At 38.0% G+C, this 19,096-nt stretch overlaps 1 protein-coding gene across 6 annotated transcripts in view; it reads right to left on the reverse strand.

Moving 5' to 3' along the window:
• ints2 (integrator complex subunit 2) overlaps window positions 1–18,592 on the reverse strand; it is an 81,363-nt gene extending 62,771 nt beyond the window's left edge. Inside the window, exons 1-10 of one of the 6 annotated variants that reach the window (XM_053241377.1) lie at window positions 18,067–18,588; window positions 17,242–17,535; window positions 16,725–16,863; window positions 16,490–16,592; window positions 15,200–15,313; window positions 12,191–12,321; window positions 11,891–12,061; window positions 9,971–10,197; window positions 8,345–8,470; window positions 6,115–6,186 (exon numbers count right to left, since the gene is read on the reverse strand). In XM_053241377.1, the coding sequence (XP_053097352.1) occupies window positions 6,115–6,186; window positions 8,345–8,470; window positions 9,971–10,197; window positions 11,891–12,061; window positions 12,191–12,321; window positions 15,200–15,313; window positions 16,490–16,592; window positions 16,725–16,863; window positions 17,242–17,534 (1,376 nt within the window). In that variant the 5' untranslated portion in view covers window position 17,535; window positions 18,067–18,588. Of the gene's footprint in view, window positions 1–6,114; window positions 6,187–8,344; window positions 8,471–9,970; window positions 10,198–11,890; window positions 12,062–12,190; window positions 12,322–15,199; window positions 15,314–16,489; window positions 16,593–16,724; window positions 16,864–17,241 lie in introns of all 6 variants that reach the window. The other 5 variants (XM_053241376.1, XM_053241374.1, XM_053241379.1 and 2 more) reach the window with 5 other exon arrangements.
• Between the last annotated feature and the right edge of the window lie 504 nt (window positions 18,593–19,096).

Raw genomic sequence — 19,096 nt, forward strand, 5'->3', positions numbered from 1 at the left:
AATCTTTCTTGTCTAATTTTCAGGTAAGGAGGCACTGCAACTATTTATAATGATAGTCTAGGCCAGTGGTACTCACTAGGCAGACTCCAGTCTGGGTCCAGACCTAAATACATTTTATTACAAAAAAATACAAAATCTCGGAGTGAAATTTTGGGCCATTCGGGAAGAGCTCCAAATATTTCTGGCTGAGCAGAAGACTGCAAAAGCTCAAAAGTTTGTGGATTTCAAGCAGAATGAAGAGAAAATAGAAGCTGTTGCAATTTTCACTGACATAACATCCCATCTTAATGATTTAAATGTCAAACTCCAAGGCATAAACAATACTGTGTGTGACCTCATGTCAGTGGTGCACACTTTCCAGAGGAAGCTTGAGGTGATCAGAATTGACATACAGGAGCGCATGGTCCATTTCCCAAAGCGTTCAGAACAAACCAAGGGACAATGCCACTCCCAGAATCATGCTGAATTTCTGGAGAAGCTCATTAAACTTCAGCTGGGGAAAACAAGTCGTACTGTGCATTGAAAACTCATTTCTAGTCAAAAATGTCAGAGAATTCTCAGTGGAAGCACAGAATGTCTGCCCAAAACTGCTTCTCTGCAAGCAGAGTTGACTGAACTTCAAGAAAACCTTGCTCTGCAGGAAGGTCACTGTGACCCTGTAGCTTTCTGGACAAAGATGGCTACTGCAGCAAATGTTCCTCTCTTGGAGTAGGCGGCCATTTACGTTCTTACCATGTTTGCCTCAACTTATACCTGTAAATCTGCATTTTCAACTAATGAATATCATGAAGAATTCATACCACAGTAGGCTCACAAATGAGCACTTACAACAGTGTCTCCATCTGGCCATTTCAGTTTTTGTTCCCAAATTTAATGACATGGTAATGAAACGTGATTTCTCCCACTAAATTCACTGTTTTTGTACATAATTCTGAATATCTTGGCCATGTATGCTTTGTACATCTGCCTCATCTTGTACTTTGTGGGATGCAAGGGATTTGTGTCACTCATTTGCCCTCTATGGACCGCTAAGATTCATACTTGAGTACCCAGAAATCTGGATATAAATTTAACTCATCTGAAGTTTTTAACTACATACCGGGAACCACAAAAGAATGTCTAGTCTATCACTTCCACTAATTGTCATTTATAGGCCACCAGTACCCTATTCTTTATTTCTACAGAAATTTAGACACTTCCTCATGAATCTAAATGCTTCAGTAAAAAAAGCAGCAGTTGTTGGAGACTTCAATATTCATTTTGATACAAATTAATCGAAAGTTAAAAGGTAAACAGCATTAAGCTAAAGTGTTGATATTCCACACTAAAAGGAAGGAGAGCCGTCTTAACTATTGAAAGGCTTTTCCTGCCACTAAAACAGCATATCTTCCCACCCTACCAGAAGAGAACAAAAATAAGATTATTAACTAGATTATCGGAAATTTTCCTGGAGTTAAGGCAACAGCGATTTCCTGGTTCAGGTCTTATCAGACTGACCATTACCAGTTTGTAAATGTTAAGGATGACTTCTCTTTGCACACTAAAGTTGGGTGTTCCCCAGGTCTCTGTTTTAGGCCTACTGCTTTTTCCTGCTACAAATGCTATATATACCTCTGGGTACAATATTACCTAAACATGATATTGGCTTCTACTGCTATGCTGATGACTCATCAAAACAAGATTACAGATACCAGCTTAATAAAGTTGAGGACTGTTTATAGGACATTAGATCCTGGACCACACATAACTGCCTCCTGCTTAATTCTAACAAGATAGAAGTATTTCTACTAGTACCATAGGCTGCTAGATATAAGCTTTCCAAGTATGTCCTGGATGGCCTTTCAGTTACAGCCTGTGCAACAAGTGGAAGTCTTGGTGTGATTACTCACTTTTTGATTATTAACTCAACTTTGATGATCATGTAGATAATATTGCTAAGGTAACCTTTTTTCAACTCAAAAACTGATAAGCTAAGAAATATAATGCCATTACATGATGGAAGAAAAAAACCTGGCTGGCTTGGCTGGGGGTTATACCAATATTAAAGTGCATACCAATATGCCGCAATGCCACAATATGGAATTTACCATACCGTGGATGTTGGTTCTGTTAGCGGCTAATCAGAAACAGCTTCGGCATGAGATAAGAATGAACACGAATAGCTTAAATAATTAGTAGAAGCGTAACAAAATGTACGTGCAGTTTAAAAGTTTACTATTAACTATTGACATACTGCATTTAATTTTATATACATTTAGGTCCATAATTATTTGGACAGTTACACAATTTTCATAATTTTTCTTCTGTATACCACCACAATGAATTTAAAATGAAGCAATGAAGAGGTGATTGAAGTGTATACTTTCAGTTTTAAGTCAAGGGATTTAACAAAAATACTGCATTAATCGTTTAGGAATTACAGCCATTTTTTTATATAGTCCCTCCATTTTCGCAGGCTCAAAAGTAATTAGACAATTGACTGATAAGCAGTTCCATGGCAAGGTGTAGCCTGTTTCCTTGTTATTTCATGACATATCAAGGAGATAAAAGGTCTGACGCTGATTCCAAAAACAGACCTATCCGAGAGATAGCAGAAAGTTTAGGAGTGGCCAACTCAACAGTTTGGTACATTCTTAAAAAGAAGGAATGCACTGGCAAGCTCAGCAACACCAAAAGGCTTGGAAGGCCACATAAGACAGCTAAAGTGGATGATCACAGAATTCTTTCCTTGTTGAAGAAAAACCCCTTCACAACATCTAGCCAAGTCAAGAACACTCTGGAGGAGGTAGGCATATCATTGTCAAAGTCTACAATCAAGAGACGTCTTCATAAATGTGAATACAGACGGTTTTACCTCAAGCTGCAAACCACTGGTAACACTCAAGGACAGAAAGAACAGAAAGGCCTTGCTAAAAAAAATTCTCTAAAAAACAAAAAAGCGTGACCAGTTCTGATGCATGATTAACTTGTACCAGAATGATGGGAAGAGTATGGAGAAGGAAAGGAAGGGCTCACAATGGAAAGCATATCACATCATCTGTCAAACATGTGGAGGAAGTGTTATGGCATGGGCATGTATGGCTGCCAATGGAACTGGGTAACTGCTGTTTATTGATGATGTGACTGCTGATAGAAGTAGCAGGATAAATCCTGAAGTGTATAGAGCTATACTTTCCACTCAGATTCATCAAATGCTGCACAGCTTTTCATTTACTGAAGACAAAACAGAAGGCAGGAAGACCCACAAACAAGCAGCACCTGAAGGCCTGGCAAAGCCTGTCAATGGAGGAAATTCAGCATTTGGTGATGTCCATGGGTTCCAGGCTTCAGTCACTGACTACAAAGAGTTTGCAAGTACTAAAAATAATCCTAATATTTATAATTATGTTAGTTTATCCAATTACTTTTGAGCTTGTGAAAATGGACATACTCTGTAAAAAAAAATTGCTGCAATTCGTAAATGGATAATGCAATATTTTTATTAAACCCCTCAATGTCAAATCCACACCGACCTGTCTGTATATAACTATAGCCACTGGGTGACATCAAATTTAGGTGGAGACAGTCCCCAGTTTGTTGCCAAATCTCAGTGAGAAAAAATGCTAAGACTGTTCTGGACAATAAGGTCGCCAACTAGTGAAGCTTTGTCTGTAAGGAAACCTCAGTTAAGTAATGACAATTTGAGTTGGATAATAGTTCTATGACTTTTCTGAGTGTGCAGGGAGGCAGAGCAAATCAAAGGGCAAAGGATATCATAGTTAATCCCATGGTTATTGGAAGAGGAGGTGATTCGTTTCCATCCATTTGTCCAGATGGCAGGGATTGCAAAGTCTGAAGAGCAGTGAACAGTATTTTGAGATTTTGAGGTGGCTGTATCAAGTGCAGCAAGTAATGCCAAATGGATGGCATAGCACATAGATAGCAGAGTCCAGTGCTGGTGTCTAGCAAAACACCATAGTCCAGCAATGGTAGGCAGGTAAACCAAACAAAAGTGTTCAGATGCAAAAAAAAAAAAAAAAATGCGAGATAAAAACAGCCATCCAGTATGAACCATGACAAAATCAGAAAAACAGGCTGGTAAGAAAACAGGCAGACACCAGCTTAACAAAGTTGAGGAACACGTAAAGAACATTAGACACTGGATGCCGAGCAACTTCCTCCTACTTAATTCTGACAAGACTGAAGTACTTCTAGTAGGACCTCAGGCAGCTAGATGCCAAGCTTTGTGATTACATAATAACTCTGGATGGCCTTTCAGTTACCTCATGTGCAGCAGTAAAAGACCTCAGTCTGATTACTGACTCCAATCTCTCATTTGACCATCATGTAGATAATATTACTAGGACAGCCTTCTTTCATCTCAAAAACATTACCAAGATAAGAAATTATAATGTCACTACAAGATGCAGAAAAACTAGTTCATGCTTTTGTCACCTCTAGGTTGTACTGTTGTAATGCCTTGCTTTTATTGTAATGCCCCACAGTTATGGAACAGCCTTGCAAATAGTGTTTGGGACTCTTATATAAAGGCTCAGATCTGGAGAGTTCATGGGCATAGGGTGTTTTGGTAACCTGGGATGTCTGGATGCTGTCACCCCCCCACTCTCACATGTTCACTCAGGTTTGTTGATGGTGAAGTGGCTGCCCTCATGCCATGCTAACTTCTAGCTTTTCCTTTTAGTTATGATGTCATAGCTAGTCTTGCTGGAGTCCCTGCTTGCACTTTGCACATAATGTACATAATCTTAAAACACCACAGGATAAGAGTGTATTTAATACTGTGCTCTCTCTAGCTCTCTCTCTCTCTTTCTGTTGAGCTACACGTTATTCCTACTGCTTGATGAGATGCCTGTCTTCCGGTCCTGCCTGGCTTTTCCTGATACTCAACTTCTGATTGAAGCCACTTTCTCCTGAGAATCACTTGCTGCTGCTGAGGATAGCCCCGCATGGATGGCCTATAGTTCACCGTGAGGTTGTTGTAGATGGTACCACATCAATACCCTCAGGACAGCCTAATGACTGCACAAGCTAACAACTGTTATACAGTGGATAACATCACCTGGGATATTATAGACTTAAAGCTAAACCTCTACTGAAATTAACAAAAATGACCCTGATGCTTGCCTCTATATTATATAGTTTTAGAAGAGTACTGATTTCTTACTATACGGTGTCACCCAGAAGAGGTTTCCTTTCTGTAAAGCTGGTTTGTGACAATTTTATTGGTATTTAAATAAAATTGAACTGAATTTAGTTGAATGGAGTGTCTTCACGATGTATGCAGGGGCGTCAGTAAAAATTCCATGCATACTACATACACTTCATTTTTAATACAGTATTTGAACTTTACTATAAATTTTTGTTGTAGGGTGCATGACGACACAAGTTGTGCTTGATTATTAGTATGACACACAACCATAACATTTACGTATGCTATTAAAGGAACTCTGATTACCCTCAGAAGCATAATTTTTTTGAAAAGTCCTTCTAAATGTCATGTTTATTGCTCTGCACTTTAAACTTGGCCATTACTTGTTTTCCTAGGTTAATTTATGTGAGACGATAGAAAATAGTTTTTTTTTTTGTTTTTTTTCCTAAACATGTTTTCCTACTGATAAAAGTGTGGAAACTCATTTCCCACAGGATACAACTGAATCTTTAAAAACATTCTGACAGTATATATATTTCCTGGGGTTCGTTCCACTGGACATTTTACAGAAGGTAAAATACAGCATAATCTTTCCAGATCTGTGCACGTGCAGTGTCACAGGGACTAAAATCCCATTTTATTACCCCACCTCCATTCTAAAATTGGTGCAATCCGAAATGGCTTTAGAAAGAAAGACTTTAGAAAGACATATTTCCATTATATCTGTTACATTATCAGTATCGTCACTGTATGCTGTCTAAGACAATACCTATGCTAGTGGCTAAGGCAGCATAATGAGGCAAAAAAGATGGAAATGCATTTTAAATAAACTGTCCAATCATACACCGTGACTAACCATGAAACCATGACAGCCAAACACAAAAAATGCTTGCAGGAACACAAAATAAAGTTGGTTACAACAAGAAATATATATTTCTGCAAAAGTCCATGTGGATTTACTGTACCTTTCAAAGTATGCTTCCTCCTTAATCATCCAGCTGAGCCACATCACCATTAGCTGCTCCTGCTCTGGTGTACTGAAGGAAAAGTGGGTTAAGAAGAGAGAGACATACATTATAAAGGCTATACTAGTTTAGGACCCACATGACGTTTACAAGGATTAACAGTAAATTGCAAATACACAATTAATTTATTCCAAAAAAATGATTATTTCTCATTGTTTCACAACTGCAGTGAACCTCATATTGAGATGCAATGCCTTTAGTGTGCGAATGAATGATAGACAGGATTAGTTTCTTTGGGTGATGTATTTAATAACATTTTTACACATCTCATCTGTGATAAAACTCTAGCCGCAGATTGCAATTAAATTAACAAGGGACAACAAGTTTCTGCAGAGTTGTTTTCCATGCAGTAACTAAGTAGTGGGTGCAATACCCAAAGCTAAGCTCCCTCCTCCCATCCTCACCACCTTCAACAGGGGGACAACAAAGAATGACCTAATCAGGTCTGTTACTGATGGTGTGGGAACTGCATAGTTTTAGACCGCAAGACCCTACAGCGAATTGTGAGAACAGCTGCATCGATCATCAGAGCCTCTCTATCGACATCTCTTTCAACAACTGCTGCATGCATAAGGGCCACCCGCATTGTGGACGACCTTTCCTTACTTCTCTAATTGACTCTTCATCCAGCTGCCATCTGGCAGAAGGTACTGCAGCATCCATGCCACCACCACCACCAAACTCCACATTAAACCTCCTGAGGCAGTCAGAAAACTCAACACACTGCTGCCTCCCAACACTCACCTGATACAATAAAAAATTGTTCCCAGCACCCAGCATTGTACAACCATCAATGCACACATGCACTTTATAAAGTTGCTACTGGACACTTTTACTATTTATGGGACTCTCTATTCCTGTTACCCTTCACCCAATATTGCTGCTACACTTTCCCTCATAGTCAATAGCTTACAGAAAATTGCTACATTAGATTTTCTCACACAACCCTGTTCTGTTACCCTGTCTAGTTTACATGCACTGTCCTGTGTATTTATTGTCCTGTGTATTCATTCTATTTTTTTCCCCACTTGTCTCATACTGTCATGTATCTGCACTTTCTGTAGTCCTGTGTACTGTACTACTGTATTGTTATGTGTTGCGCCATGGACATGGAGAAATGACATTCCTTTGCAATGTATACAAGCTATATAGAGGGATGGCAATAAAAACCCATTTGACTTGACTACTTGAACTGAACTTTGTCCTTTAAATCTACTTCCTTGGTGAATATGCATAAACTGTAGCAAAAGGCAAAACAAAAGAAATTTTAGTGTGCTAGTTAGCAACAACACTCCTACCTTGGATGAACACTGATTCAATGCATTATCAGTTGTTGCACAAATAAATAGCACGTTTTATTATTATTAAAGCATTGCGTGTGAAGCACTACACGCATTTCCTTCCATTTTTTTTTTTTAAAAACTTAAACCACAGCCAATCACAACACAATGGGCTGCTCCAATGCTAGAATGCCTTTTTCTCCCCATTTTTTACAATGTATTTACTCTTACAATGTATTTATAAAAATACAAATGTTACCTGTTATTTTGTGGATATAGGTATCCACGAAAATCATTTTAAAAAGTGTGATTATAAGTGATTCATTACAAATGATTATTCAAACATAAGATCTTACTGGAAGTAGCATTTATATTTAAGGCCTGATTCAGTGCAGTCGGAGCCCAGACTACACAGTCATTATCTTTTCCCATCACTTCAAATAAATTTTGATATTTTTGATGTTTATAACACCTCATTACATAAATCTGTTTACTCACTGAGCACCACTGTGGAGGTGAGAGTAGATGGGTTAAATGTACTTAGCAACCTCATGCTGTGTGTTTATTGTCACAAGCAATGAGTGTGAATACTGCATAGAAAAATCATGGTCTCTATTTTCCATTTTCTTTTGCTGTGTCATCACACTGTATGGATTATGAGTAATATGGTGATCTCACACATAAAAAAGTGTTCTATGCCAAAATAACAACACAAAAAAAAAATCCTAAAGAATAACAACACCAGTTCAACTATCACACCACTACTACTATGAGTCTGGATATTTGCAACACAGCTAAAGATAAACAGTTGGTTGGGCACCCCCTAGCATGGCCAATCTAGACAGAAATAAACTCCTTCATTTAAATAACTGACAGAACACAAGAAGTACCTGACAAGTGTAGGGAAGGCAAGCAATTTGCAAAATGACAGAGAGACAAAACGGACCCCAGCAGGCGTAGCAGGGGGGCGGCTGGTCATCAGCTGGAGTAGCTGCTCTGCCTCCTCATCTGTGGGTCTAAAAGAGAGGACCACAAACAGCACTGTTAAATTCATCATGCTACGAATGTATTCACAGCTTCAACCAGCAGCATGTTCAAACAATAGCTAATCAAATGTTTTTATATTCAATATATACAGTGCTGTAAAAAGTATTTGCCCCTCTATTTTTGCATATTTGTCACACTTAATTTTTCAGATTTTTAAACAAGATTTAGTATACAGTCCCCTACAAAAATATTGGGATGGCAAAGAGAATTCAGAAGACATTTGGATTTGAGATCAAAAGATGAATATGAGATGATAGATCAGAATTTCTTTTATTTCCTGATATATACATAGATGTGTTAAACAACTTGCAGCATGGCACCTTCAGTGGCAGACTACCCGATTTTTAGGTGAGCAAAAGCATAGGAACAGATAAACTTAACGTAAATTAAAGCAAATAACACTTAATATTTGTTTGCATATCTGTTGCTTGCAATAAGTGCATTGAGCTGGCGACCCACTGATATCACCAAATTGTTGCATTCTTCTTTCGTGATAATTTTCCAGGTTTGTACCACAGCTTCTTTCAGTTGTTGGCTGTTTTGGGCCGGGGATGGGGGGGTTCCTCCCTTCAGTCTCCTCTTCAGCAGGTGAAATGCATGCTCAGTTGGGTTAAGTTCTGGTGGTTGACTTGGCCAGTCTAAAATCTTCCACTTTTTTCCTTTATTGTATTGGCAGTGTGTTTTGGGTCACTGTCTTGCGACATGATGAACTTCCTCCCAATTAGATTGGATACATTTCTCTGTAAATTGGAAGACAGAATGTTTCTGTAGACTTCATTCTGAATTCTGCTGCTACCATCATGAGTTACATCACCAATAAAAATTAGTCAGCCCGCTCCAGAAGCAGCCATGCAAGCCCAAGCCATGACACTACCTGCACCGTGCTTGACCGATGATTGGATGTTTTGGGTCATGAGCAGATGATTTCTTTCTTCACACTTTGGCTTTCCATCACTTGCGTCTCATCTCTGGATTTCTTTGCGAATTTTAATCTGGCCTTCCCATTCTTACTGCAGATGAGCGGTGTGCATCTTGGAGTGGTATGGCCTCTATATTTCTGCTCTCAAAGTTTTCTTCAAATGGTAGATTTTGATACCTTCACCCCTACCCTGTGGAGGTTGTTGGTGAGGTCACTGATTGTTCTTTTTGGATTTTTTTCTTTACAGCTTTTACAATGTTTCTGCTGCTGTTTTCCTTGGCCAACCCGTTCAATGTCTTTAGACTTTTTCACACGGGTGATACAAGTGTTGCATGACCTTTTTTCCTTCAAAAATTGAAATGAGCTTTTAAAGATTTTGCTTGTGTTCCCTCATGTTCTCCATGTCTTGTACGACATTATGCATGAGGAAATCAGGAGAGAATAAATACTTTTCATAGCACTGTACATACAAATAATAAATTTATTTGTGTAAGTGAGATTTAAGCAAAATAGCCAGATTGTCTGGCTGCAATCTGTATGAGACCAGTACCTGAGGCCAGCAATGCCCATGAGAGCGCAGTAAAGTCTGAGTAATGAACTGGCTTTCACCACATGCTCCTCTCTCAGGCTTGAGTACGCTGTGCTGCCCTCTATTTCAGGACTGAGCCTTGTGTCATTGGGCACACGTGTACTGTGTGAGCAAGGCAAGATGGCTACCAGTTCCAACAGCAGCTGCCTCCGCATTTGCCATAAAACTGAACTACTCTGACTCTTTCTCTGATGCCAAATCAGGGGAAGAAAGACACAGGCAGAGATGTACAAGGATTTAACACAAAGAGAGCTATCATAATTTGATACACACATACATGTACACACACACATACACACAAGGGATACAAAAAGTCTACACATCCCTGTTAAAATGGCAGGTTTTTGTGAAGTAAAAGAATGACAGTAAGATAAACCATGTCAGATCTTTTCTCACCTTTAATGTGCCAATGTGAAGTATACAAGTAAAGCAAAAAAAAAAAAAAAAAAAAAAAAAAAAAAAAAAAAAAATTTTTTTCTGCCAAACATACCTTTAGGAATTAGGAAATTATTATATCTTTTGGAATTGGTCTCACCAGACCATAACACTTTTTGCCACATGGTTTGGGTTGATTTAGTTGGGCTTGGATGTTTTTTGTAAGAAAGAGCTTCCGTCTAGCCAACCTACCCCATAGCTCAGACATGTGAAGAATAGGAGAGATTGTTGTCATATGCAGAGAGTAATCCTTACTTGTCAGATATTCCTGCAGTTCCTATAATGTTGCCGTTGGTCTCTTGGTAGCCTCCCTGGAAGGTTTTTGCTTTGTGCTTTTCTAAATGTCCTGTTCTTGATAATGTCACTATGGTGCTCCATTTTTTTCACTTCCTGATGACGGCCTTCTCGGTGTTCCATGGTACATCTAATGTTTCGGAAATTTTTTTGTACCCCTCTCTTGATCGATTCCTCTCGACAGCGAGACCCTGTACAGGCCTTGTCAGCTCTTTGCAGACCATGGCTTTAGCAGTTAGACAAAACCAAGATGATGTCAAGAAAATCCTACAGAAACAGCTGGTCTTTATTTGGGGTTAATGAGAATAATTTCATTGATGACAGCTGTATGATAATTACTTTTTGAACACGAGATTGAATGTGATTGATTCATTCTGAACACAGCCACACCCTCAATTTTTATACGTTGTAATTTCACCCTGAGGGTGGAAAAATTTCTGACATGATTTATCTTGGTTTACCTTTTTCATCACAAAAACCTGCCATTTTAACAGGGGTGTGTAAACTTTTTATATCCACTGCATGTACACACACACACACACACACACACAGGTTACTTTGAGCAGGTGTACAGGTATTCCTTTTATTTATGCAGTTATCCAAACATCAGAATGGGGAAAAAGTGTGATCTCTGTGACTAACCATGGTATGGTTGCTGGTGCCAGATGGGCTGGCTTGAGTATTTCAGAAACTGATCTCCTGGGAATTTCACACACAACTGTCTCTAGAGTTTACACAATTTATGAAATACTCAAATCAGCCCATTTGGCACCAACAACCATGCCACGGTTAGAGTCAGTGTAAGAGATCACACTTTTTCCCCATTCTGATGTTTGATGTGAGCATTAATTGAAGCCTTTGACCTGTATCTGCATGATTATCTGCATTGTGCTGCTATGTATGTATATATATATATATATATATATATATATATATATATATATATATGTATATAGATAGATATAGATAGATAGATAGATATATATAGATAGGTAGATATATACATATATATATATATATATATATATATATATATATATATATATATATATATATACACACACATATACACACACATACACGTAGAGGGTGTTTATGAGTGACTGTGCAGACGCCTATGTGTAAACCGCATAAATAAATGCAACCTCTCACCTGTTGCCCATTGCGGATGAACATACCAAACCATGTGCGCACTTTGCTGTTGGTGCCCAGGAGCAGACCACTGACATAAGACACTAAAGGACTAACGGCTTTGTCGGCACTGCTTTGCTTATAATCTAAAGTCAGAGCCACCCCTAAACCTGGTAGGTGACATTCCTCCACCTGGTGAGAATAAGAGAAGATAATATTTAGTAATATTTAACAATAATCAATTGTGTAGTTGAGGTTGTAAAGCTTGATTTATGGGAGTCTTAAATGCAAGCTGCATTTAGCATAGCTGTGAGGTCTCACCACCATGGCTCTGATGTTAAAGGCTTGAGATGGGTTCATCTGGCACAGCTGTCTTAGTGCCTCAGTCCTGTGTCTCCCACCCACACTCTCCTCATCTTGGCGTTCACCACTCTTTATAAGACCACGACATACTAAGAGATTGGACACACACATTGGTTAATGGTTAATTTTGCTTTGGATAGTCAAAAAATATGACAATACAAAAATTAACTGTGTAAGTCAAAAAATAAGACAGACTATAATCGCTTTTTCTAAAATCTCAGAAAGTTGATAAATAATAATTTTTTTTTTTTTTTAAAGTTTCATATAGATCAAAGTGATACAAGTCACTCTGACATCAGCTGCGTCTCCTGGTTGCAGAAAAAAAGCGTATGAGAGTATGGTGATTTTCAAGAGCAAATTCTAAAATGTCAAATGCGGTTGGGTGTCAGAATCAGTAAAGTGTTCGTAAACACATTTGTTTTTACTGCATACTATCGAATCAGACACCTTTCCAAGCCAACAGATGATGGTTGTGCTTACCGGTAATTAGAAGGGCTGATTGGTCCAAGGAGTTCCATCTTTGCAGTGCCCATATTATCTCAGCTAAGTAGCCAACTATATCAAGTTGGCATGTTAATTAATCATTTAACAGGCTTAGCTTGCCATTAGCTAACATGCCTAATTTATATTGCCTTAACAAACCTACATAAGTTATATTGTCAAAGGTTTGTGGACACTCAACCATCACACTCATATGTGCTTTCTGAACATCCCATTCCAGAGATATAGTCCCCCTTTGTTGTTATAATAACCTCACTGAATAAATTCAATTTATTTCAATTCAATAAATTCAATTCAATAAATTATCTTAAGTATTAATACTCCGAGTTTCAATGACTAAACACTGCAGGCTAGGCCATTGCTTAGGCTCATTTAGCCACTGACAGGGCATCAAGTCACAAGGATCTTCTAGAGTTACGCCATCTGAAAGTGTTAGTTTAGCCGAATCGCACTCCCTTTAGTGGTAATTCATAACCATAAGTGGATAATATTTTAGCTAACGTGAGTCTGATTCCAAAATAAAATTACACGTAGATTCTTCAGTCAGATTATAATCAAGTAGCATCAGGTTGCTAGGCTGCTCAGGTCTTTTTGCAACCAGGTTATGCATGCATCTCTTTTTGTTCACAAACACCAAAAGGTTATATTACTTCTCCATTTATCAATTACTGTTCCTTTCTATTTACTTCTCACTTTCCTGTGTTATCCCTTCAGCAATTTCCTAATTCTTTTTTCTTGGAGGAAGGAAATACTATGGCAGTATGATTGTATCATGTTAGAATACATGATACATAGAAGAGAGATTTTTTAAATTTTTTAAATTTAATTCAAATACATAAATTGCTTTCTGACAATATAGGTGTGTGAGGAGAGGGAAACTAGGGCATAACACCTGTTACGAGGTTAATCCAACTTCCAAAACACAAAAAAAGTCCTGCAGTGTTTGCTTGATATACCTTGGTTTTTTTTTTTTTTTTTTTTTTAAGATTCGCCCCTCCATTTTCTCCCCAATTTGGTCACCAGCCAATTCCCACCCACCAGTCAGCTCTCCCCAAACAGCTACCAACTAGGGCGGGTGAAGATTAACACACCCGTCCTCCAAAACACATGAAGCCAGACAACTACATTTTTGCGAACTGCTGCTCATGCTATGTCACAGGGCAATTTTGCTCTTGGCCCCCGGCCACCGATGGCTATAGCATCACCGGGATTTGAACTTGAGTGAACGCTTTTCTGCTGTGCCACTCAGAAGCCCATACGTACCTTGTTGACAGTGAAAATGCATATGCAACCAGGATTGCTTTTGTGTTATTTTTGGCAGAGTTGGAGCATGAGGATAAGAATGCTTTTTCAACATGGCAGACTAATATCAGTTTAGACACTCAAAATGTCAAACAGACTTTGCATTAGCGATTTAATATTGGCAGCCATTGTGCATTGTTGTTTGTGAAAATATATTTGTAAATATTAAATATTATAAATTATGTCTTAAATTATGCGTGTACACACAGGAAACACAACTGCAAATACACATTTGAATTAGCATTTTCAAATTAGCATCTGCATTCCAATAAAGCCCTTCTGAATGTGACAAAGTTTGCTTTTTAAGTCAGTAATATTAATAACCATACATATAAGAAATAGAACTGTCACTTAGTGGATGTTTCTTTGTTTTTCACACCATTCTGTGTAAACTCTAGAGATATGAAAATCACAGATCAGCAGTTTTTGAAATACTCAAACCAGCCCGCCTGGCACCATCAACCATGCCATAAGCCATTATGACCACATTCTTTCCCCATTAGGCAGTCATATGACAGGATAACTGCATCAATGTGCAGGTGCTCCTAATAAGTGGATTGTGGATGGTGAGTGTTTTTCACAGCTTTCTCCTGTAAAAGTGCTTCCTTGTTCTCTTGCTTTAAGATGTCAGTGATTCTTACACAGTCTTCACAGTCTGCTAGCACCTCAGTTCTAAAGTTCTAAATTCAGTCAGTAAGTGAATATGAAAATTTGCTCCAATGCATTTAGATTTTTTTTTTGTTTTGTTTTTTTTTTTTTCAAGTCAATACAAATGCCAGAAAATGTCAGAAACTGAGTCACCACTGATGTTCAACATGATTGAAAGGTATATCTGCACCGAGGCACATTTTGGATAATTTAGACTGAAATTAAATGTCTCTCCCACTGACTCAATGATGACCTGAAAAATGATAAAAACTATAGATCATATACAGTTATACTATACTAGAGTATATATAATATTGCATAATTCATACGGATCATGTAATTGTAATTTGGGGACATCTGAAATTGTGATGTTACATTATTTTATACTGTGTAAGAATACAGTGAATAAAATAACAGACAATTACAGCTACAGCCTATTATGATGTCACATGACTCAAATCTGTTATAAATACAACACAATGCATTCAAAGTGTAGTAGTTGTGCTCATTAAATACCTTCATTGAAGCTGTCTGGGACATTGGCAACAAGGAGGCAAAGAAACCACTCTCCATTTCGCACATGCAGTAGGGCCTCAGCAACATCTACGACAGGCAATAAAGAGGGCAGTTCTGCAAGGGAGACAGAATTATTTATAAGTTTTCAGACAGAATTATTCTTCAATGAAAGCACAATAAATGTTACTAGCACATAGGGAAAGCACAGTGTGAAAGTTTGATGGTATGATTATAGTTTGAGGAGTGATCAGTGTTAACCGGTTTAAAAAAAACCCTGGCGAATATAAATTATTCTGGGGAAAAAATTAAACAGTCCAATTACAACACTGTAACTTGTCAGTAAAATAGTAATTATTTTAATGCCAAAAGATAGTGGCAAGGACCACTTACAGAAGAAACAAGCTTATATGTGACAGTATGCAAAATCAAATGAAAATCAAAAACAAACTCAAATTAAATCAAATCCAACCAGGGCAGACCAGTGTGGACCCTCAATTACCTAACTTAATAACTTAACTAATATAATGTTAGATTGTTCATTTTTTTTAAAAATTGAGATTCATGTAGAGAAACACTGCAGCAACTTTTTACCAACATGTTTTGCAAGAAGAAAATGATTATTAACGAAAGAAAAATGATTATCATGGACAAGACCATGATTATGTTTTAATAATCTATCTGCTCCCACACACTGCCAATAAAGCTGTGGTGTCGCATCACTCTTCTTTTTTTTTTTTCAAGATATCTTTACTATTGTGTACTTTTGTTACAGAAAATCAGTGTTAAACCAGTTACTGCCCTTAATCTAAACTATGTGCTGTCTCTTTGTTGTGCCTATCTTGAAAATAACTTCACTGAATTACACTGAAGAAAAGAAATGCTGATTTTTGTCACAAATTACCACTTTGTTAGTGCAAACATGTGAACACTATTCTGCAAACATGAATATGCATCCAAAAAAAAAACATTCTGTTGTACATTGCACAATCTGCTAATTGGGATCTTTAGTGCTGTGCTGTTGTTTGAATAAAATCATTACTTATTTGACCAAACATCAAATGTGAAACTTATTATGATCATTATTATATTGGGATGAATATATTTGGTGGCTGAATAGTCAGTCCATGTCTATATTTTGCTATCACTGAATGTTTTTAAAAAGTCATACTAAAAGATGGCATTTTACCTCTACAGGATTAACTTCCCAGAGATACAACATTTTGGAGCAACCATTTTTGTAATCACTTAGATCATTGGATGTTTTTTTTTTTTTCTTCAGACTGCAATCACCTGCTTGAAGGATGCAAAGAACATCAGCAACCTCCTCCAGGTACACTGGACTTTCAAATAGTTCAGAGGACTTGAGAAAAAACTCCTTGTTGGGGTCAGCTACCTATATAACAAATATAACAGGCTTGGGATTGTAAACAACTTTAAAGACATGAATAGATAGATAGATAGACAGATAGATAGATAGATAGATAGATAGATAGATAGATAGATAGATGCAATGATAAGTAGGCACCTTGTTCATGATGGCCAGCAGCTCACTGAGAACCAGTCTAAGTCTCCTAAGAGGGTCACTGTGTTCAAACTCCAGGGCTAGACCATGCTGTAACTGAGAGACTAGGATACTCTCACTGTTTGACCCACCTGCCTTATGCCTTTGTTGAGACAATGACAAACACGTTATTTGAGCTAGGACAGCAGGGTTCCAAAATTCACCTACTTTATGACTCATAAAGCAGTCATTGTGCCATATCCCGTAATATGGAACTTATGAACATTACTATATTTTTAAACAGATATGTAAATGAATAAATACATTACAAATCTGTATAAAAATATAGTAATGTTATAATAATGTTCATAAGTTCCATATTACAGGATATGGCACATTGGCTGCTTTATGAGTCAAAAAGTAGGTGCATTTCGGATATTAGTAACATGTTGATGCTGACATCCAATTTTCACTGTACATCTGTAAACAAATGTGTACTTTACACTGACAGGCCAACAAGTATGAGCTCTGTTCATTGTACCTAAGCTGCTGCTCTTTTCTGGCATCCTGTTCCAAAGCATGGAAGTCCACCGAAAGCAGTGCCACTATAGAGTTCACTGCCTCCACACCAGAGAGCATACGCAGGATCTGCTTCTTGTCTTGGGCCCAAGCATTGCTTTGATCAGCAGGAGCACAGAGCGCCATCCTCACCAGGCACGGCAGCAAAAGCCTCAGTTCCGGCTCACTTAGAGCTGCCAGGCGCATCACATCCACCTTCTGAATGGCCTCAAAAGCATAAGGGCTCACAAAGTGCAGTCCTGAACTGTCTGTCATTCTGTTTTTTTATAGACAAAGTCAGATTTTGCTTTTGCTTAATGCATTTCAGTTTTAATGTTTATAGTGCTGTTTATATTGTATATTTATATTTCATTGCTGCATACTTTTCGCTATTCCAAAACTAAGAAAACAAATGCAATTCGAAAAATTAAACAACAGAACGCACTACCTGGCAATATGACTGCTGTTTGCTTAAAAATATATGCTGTGTGTATACGGTCTTGGCAACCCTAGCTAACAGTTAAAAAGCTTTCAGCCATGCTTAGCTGCCTACTATCTAGCTTACAACATGTACACGGTTCGGATATGTCATTTTCTAAACTTGGCCAGTAAAGGCAGAATTACCTAAAAGAAACTAAGCACAATTTCCAGATAGCTGCAACAGAGTGCTAACGCGCTACGGGCAGCTATCTAGCTAGAAAGATGAGAAGTGCCCTTAGCTAATAACTAAACAACTACAGAATGCGTTACTTTCTTGAGTATTTCACCTGTCTGATTTGAATAATGATAGAATACAACTTGACCTTGCCTGAAGTTTAACAATAACTGACGAATTCAAAGTGGTCTAAGCGAAGATCCACAAAGCCCTCGATGACTCGCGACTCTCTTCAGACTGATGTGCATTCAACTAGAGGCGATAACTTGTAATTCCCAACTCCAACCAGGAACACGGCCCCTCAACTGCAAATACCTTCTCGTGAACTCGGACTAGCCTTCTCAGCGTTCCTTCGCAGTTTACGGACTGACGTCAAATCAACATGGCTGCATACACCATCAGAAGTAAACAACGTAATACTTCTTATCTTTAAATGATTTATACTGTATATACACGTATTTGCTTTAGATAAATCAACATGCAGACATATTCGCTTGTTAAATCTATAACATTAAGTATACAGATGGCTGTTTGAGGAGGAAAATATACATCAGTAATCATCACAGTTAGCTGGCTAGCTTGCCAACAAAAGACACAAAGGCGTTCTCCCCCCACCCCCCATTGTACCTCGAATGCACGGAGTTCGAAAATATACGAGTTATTTCGAAATGTCACATACTGTGCTGCAATGTCGTGAAATTACACACATGTGCGTTACAGATTGCGTAAAGTCGTAAAGCGTAAAAATATGTGCGCAAGCGCAACACTGGAACGCACGTGTGGCGTAAATTGGCAGTAATAGTAGTAGTAGTGGTAACTAAACATTCTTGTCACGTCCTTATTTGGGCAATTTAATAACGTTTGCTGTAGGATATTTCCAGGATATTATAAAGGTTCGCAGCAATAACGTTCACAATATTATGTTTCTCATCAAAACATGATTTCATTCCTTATACTAAGATTAATTTAAACAAGTTTCTAATTACTAGACTGAATTATGTACGGTGAGCGGGGTCAATTCACAGTATCAACGTAAACCAATTACATTATGAAATCTCGCGAGGGTGTTGGCACTGACCTGCCAGTGATGAGGGTTCGATCCTCAGTTCGGGTGAGGGCGGAGTTCGATTTTATTCAGGGCTTTGAAAATACATGATCAAATCATGTTGGATGTACGAACAAA

Source organism: Pangasianodon hypophthalmus, chromosome 17 (genome assembly GCF_027358585.1).
Source record: "Pangasianodon hypophthalmus isolate fPanHyp1 chromosome 17, fPanHyp1.pri, whole genome shotgun sequence".
Taxonomy (NCBI): Eukaryota; Metazoa; Chordata; class Actinopteri; order Siluriformes; family Pangasiidae; genus Pangasianodon; species Pangasianodon hypophthalmus.